At 28.7% G+C, this 5,061-nt stretch overlaps 1 protein-coding gene across 1 annotated transcript; it reads right to left on the bottom strand.

The window, feature by feature from the left end:
* Positions 1 to 960: 960 nt before the first annotated feature.
* LOC109791708 (B3 domain-containing transcription factor VRN1) lies at positions 961 to 4,509 on the bottom strand. Its single transcript, XM_020351036.3, has 7 exons — positions 3,143 to 4,509; positions 2,504 to 2,978; positions 2,255 to 2,379; positions 1,885 to 2,176; positions 1,685 to 1,809; positions 1,323 to 1,608; positions 961 to 1,245 (listed from the first exon to the last, which is right to left on the bottom strand). Exons 1-7 carry the CDS (start codon positions 3,236 to 3,238, stop codon positions 1,175 to 1,177), a joined length of 1,470 nt encoding a protein of 489 aa, XP_020206625.1. The 5' UTR covers positions 3,239 to 4,509; the 3' UTR covers positions 961 to 1,174.
* Positions 4,510 to 5,061: the final 552 nt, after the last annotated feature.

Raw genomic sequence — 5,061 nt, 5'->3', positions numbered from 1 at the left:
GAATTTTTTTTAATGAGTAGATTCTGAAGAATTTTTTTAACTTTTTATCTAATTTAATTTTTATTTATCATAATTAATTTATAAATTAAGTTTTGATATTTTTAAAATAGATTATTAATAAATAAAAATAATACTATGATATAAATTATTTATCGTAAATTTAAAATATAATTTATATATATAGTATTTACATATACAAATTTTAAATATAATTTATATTAAAATTAAAATTTATTTATATATATAACTTAATATAAATTTCAGTAACATATATATTTAGTACAAATAACTTCATAAAAATTTTAATAACATATATTTATATTTAACTTGTGCATTGCACAATCTAAAATGATAATACTATTATATTGTTCTTAATAAATTTATTGAAAACTGAAAAATCATGTAAAACTTGAATGTTTTCTTTCACATTAATTATAAAATTTGTTTTGATTTTAAAATTTTCTTCTTGTATCAATCAAAGAATCAAATTCTATTGTGACAATTATTTAAGGACTTTCCTTATTTTTAATTAAGGGTCTCAAACTTAATGTGGCAAGTTATTTCATTTCATGTGTTTTTTTATTATTAATTCACTTTATCAGTAAGCATTACAATGATAATAACAAGCTCCGAGAGCTTATACATATTACTCTAATTCCACTACTTTTTATTATCAATTCAATTTTTGAAGTAGTAAACATCTGATATATCCGAACTAGCAAATTTTAGTATACATTTAATTTTAGGACAGGTGTTGCAAATCTTTGCTGTCCTTTTTGCAATATTACTCATGTCTGTTGAGTATCGTTACCTGACTTGGCCCCATGTCGTACCACTTTGGCCTCCATAATTTTTTAAAAAACAAACAGAAATCATAAGTTGGTAATTTCAACAAGCTTTCATAATTAATATAAGCCATTACCTACCATCTAGGCCATGGAAAAACTTTGGACCAATATGTCAACAGAAATAACTCAAGTAGCTTCTAACTTTTAGATGTTAACGAAACATAATAATCTCATTAAAAAATCCACAGTTATCTCCACACTTGAGCATAGGCCATCAGATATCAGGTAATCTCTATAAATGCCAAATATTTGGAAGTAGTGTTAAAAAGAAATACTGAATCCCACGCTAAGCTTCGTACAAGAGAACTTCAACTCTTTGGCGATGATTATGTGCTAGCAGTGATGGTTTTCATCTTTTCTATCTGCCCTTGACAAGCTGCTCTCATTTGACCAGATTCTGAACAAGATAGAGGAATATATTTTTTTATACATATAGGGAAGTGTTTTGAATAGGAAAGTAAATATCAATCCTACCTTGAGAGGTTGAACAATTTGAATTGTCACTCTGTCTAAAGATGTGAACCAAGAAAGTTGGTGTAGTTCTATGAATGAGTTCAAAGTTGCAAACATCACCAACTTTCAAGTTATTGTGCTCCACAAATGCCTTCCATCCACCTAAGAATCTATATCTTGTTTTCGTCCTGCTTTTATGGATCACAAACTTTGCAGGCCAAACTCTCCCATTTAATTCCTGAAGGTTGATAAGTCTCTGCTTCATGTGCGAATCAAAGTGTATCCGAAAAAACTCGGATGGTAAACTCTGCCACGGAAAAGAGAAACAATTATTTTGTATTTCAATTTATGTTCTACACGCCAAATCTCTTTCTGCAACTTACCAAATGACCAGCAGAAGAACCCAAGTATGATGGATGTATGACAGCCAAGAAGAATGGATTACAAGGTTTGAAAGAATTTGCTCTATCAAGAGCTGTAACTTGGTTAGTAGTAGCCTTTGATTTTTCTGCAAAATTAAAAATCAATCCTACCTTGAGATACAAGGAATTGTTTTGAATGGAAAAGTAAAAATCAATCCTACCTTGAGGTGTTGAACAATTTGAACTGTCTGTCTCTCTAAAGATGTGAACCAGTAAGGTTAGTTTAGTTCTACAAATGAGCTCAAAGGTGCAAACATCACCAACTTTCAAATTATTGTGCTTGACGAATGCCTTCCATCCACTTTTGAGTCTATATCTTGGTTTTGTATTTCTATTGTTTTTCGTGATTAGATACCTTGAAGGCCAAACTCTCCCATTTAACTCTTGAAGGTTGATATGTCTCTGCTGATCGTGCAAATCAATGTAGCTCCTACAAAACTCACATGGTAAACCCTGCCATAGAAAAGACAAAAGTTATATTATTTTTAAAGGTACCTGTGTTCTACAAGCCAATTTTTTTCTGCAACTTACCAGATAAGAACCCTTACAATGGAGGTATGATCGACGCATGACAACCATGAAGAATGGATTACAAGGTTTGAAAGAACTTGCTCTATCAAGAGCAGTAACTTGGTTAGAAGTAGCCTTTGATTTTTCTGCAAAATTACAACTCCAAGTAAGGCAGACATTTTGTGATCATCTTTCATTTTGCAACACAGAGGTGCAGGCCATGTAAAATATCAAATGGTAAAGTAAATTAAGGACAACAGAATCTTATACCTTTGCATTTTGTGTCAGTATGATGCAGAGCCTCCTTCGACAATATCACAGTGTTCTCAACTTTAATACTCGTGCTACTTCTCAAATGATATAATGGAAGAAAATCCACTGCTAAGTTATATTTTCTCTTTTGACCTGGTCTATGATATTCCAAATTTTCGTCATTTGGAGGTCTATTTCCATGATTATTGGAGGCCTTCTCACCTTCTACTCTTTCTGAAGGGTAGTCTATCTCTAAGGCACTCATATCAAGGATGAATACCTGAAAAAGGGAAGTTCTTTGGCATCTGAAAACCAAAAGATGGCCATGAGCTAGAGAGTGATGCTCTGCAAATTCTTTCCAACCCTCTTCAAACCATATTTTACCATTCCGTTTTTCCAAATTCAATCTCCACTCAGCACCATTTGGGGTCTTAAGAAATAGACTATTGGGTAAGCCTTCTCCATATCTCTCCACAAACCTTTCCGGGAACATCTGTCAACCACATCAAACTAATGTGTATCATAAACCTCAAAGAGGTGTTATATTGCATCAATTTAAGCTAACATCTATCAAAGACATAGCAAGAGGTTTATGTAAGGTAGGCACAACTAAAAATGCAGACTTGAGAAATAAAAAATTGAAATGCTCGTGCTTACTAGCTTTCCATTATGAAGACTTTGAAGGGTTATGATCTTGAAGAAGTGGATTGGCTTCATCTGAGGCTGAGGTTGGTGAAGAGATTTGGTAGCCATTCATGAAGTGAATAAGAGAAGTGATTAGTAAAGGGTTGGAATAAAGAACAATAGCACAACCTGTAACTGTTGCACAAGTACTGGTTTTCCATAAACTGAACAATTAATAACGTTAGAACTAAAAAGTCATATCGAGAGAACTGTTGTATTCCTGCACGCAGCCTGGCTCTAGTGCTGTTCCCCAGACTCCAGACGCGTGCATTGGTGGACTGGTGTGGTGATGATTTTTTTATTTTCTTTTATTCAATGAAGCAAAATATATGAAAATGCAAATTAGAGGAATACCATGGATCCGTAGAAAAACCTTCTTCTTTTTTTTTTTCCTCTTCTTTTTCTTTTCCTTTCCTGTGTATGTTTTTAGTGTTCTTAAAATTAAAAGTTTTAATTTTGATTTATGTAAAAAGATTGTTTTTGTTTTTCTAAAACATGTAAATATTTTTTTTTTTGTAAAATATTGTTATCCTTAAAAATAAAGTGATATTTAAATATTTCTTCAAACAAAGAAAAAATTATTACTCTATTTATAAGATAATTATATTTTACAAAAATAAGTAATTTTAAAATTTTTACCATAAAAAAATATTTTTCAAAATTATTATATTTTTTAATAAAATTAATCAAGAATATTGGTTTAATTGCATTTTTTATCTCTCAAGTATTACAATTATGCAGTTTTGTGATCTTCAAGATTTTAATCGCATAATTTTAGTCCTTAAAGAATTACAATTGCGCGATTTTGGTCCTTCAATTTTTAATTGAACAATTTTAGTCCCTCAAATATCATAATAGTATAATTTTTGTTTCTCCCATTAAAAATTATTAATTTTAATATATATATATATATATACAATGTTTTAAAATTAAATAATTATTTATCTATTCAAATTAACGTATATTATAATTTTCGATATTATATCAATAATATTATTAATATATTTATAGATAAACTAATAATTTGATAAATATAACTTGTTATATATTAATATACTTTTACAAAAATATAAGTATATTAATTAGAAATATATACCTGATCTTATATATTTATATTTTTGTAAAAGTATATTAATATATATTAAGTTATATTTATCAAATTATTAGTTTATTTATAAATATAGTAAAAATATTATTGATATTAATTTATCAGTAATATTAAAATATTAATAATATATAAATTTTATTTATTTAGTAATAATAAATATATATCATTTGATACATTAAAAAAAATAATATACGTTAATTTAAATAAACAAAAAATTATATAGTTTTAAAACATTATATATATATATATATATATATTAAAATTATAAAATTATTAAATTTTTAATGAGAAAGACTAAAATTGAACAATTATGATATTTAAGAGATTAAAATTGTTCAATTAAAAATTATGAGATTAAAATTACACAACTATAATCTTTTAAGGACTGAAATTACTCAATTAAAACTTTAGAGATCAAAATTGCATAATTATAATATCAAAAACACAATTAAGCAAAAAATATTTTATTCACAGTTTTGGAACGGGCAGAACGGCCCGTTCTGAAATCAGAACCGTTCTGAGTCACTGATGGTGTTTTAATTTTGCAACCAGAATGGCCCGTTCCGGTTTCAGAACGGGCCGTTCCGGTCCAGGTGTTTTCAAAAAAAATTCTCATCCACGTGGATGCCACGTATGCATCTACGTGGCATCCACGTGGCCAAAAGTTAACCCCGTTTAAATAATTTGGACGGAAGTCCCACATTGAAACTAATTAATTAATTTGTGACTAAATTGAAACCAATTAATTAGTTTGGGAATAAATTGAGACAAAAAATTAATGAGG

The sequence above is a fragment of the Cajanus cajan genome, chromosome 4 (assembly GCF_000230855.2).
Source record: "Cajanus cajan strain Asha chromosome 4, NIPB_CcT2T_4, whole genome shotgun sequence".
Taxonomy (NCBI): Eukaryota; Viridiplantae; Streptophyta; class Magnoliopsida; order Fabales; family Fabaceae; genus Cajanus; species Cajanus cajan.
The sequence above is the reverse complement of the archived record's forward strand: the minus strand, read 5'-3'. Positions and strand labels throughout refer to the sequence as shown.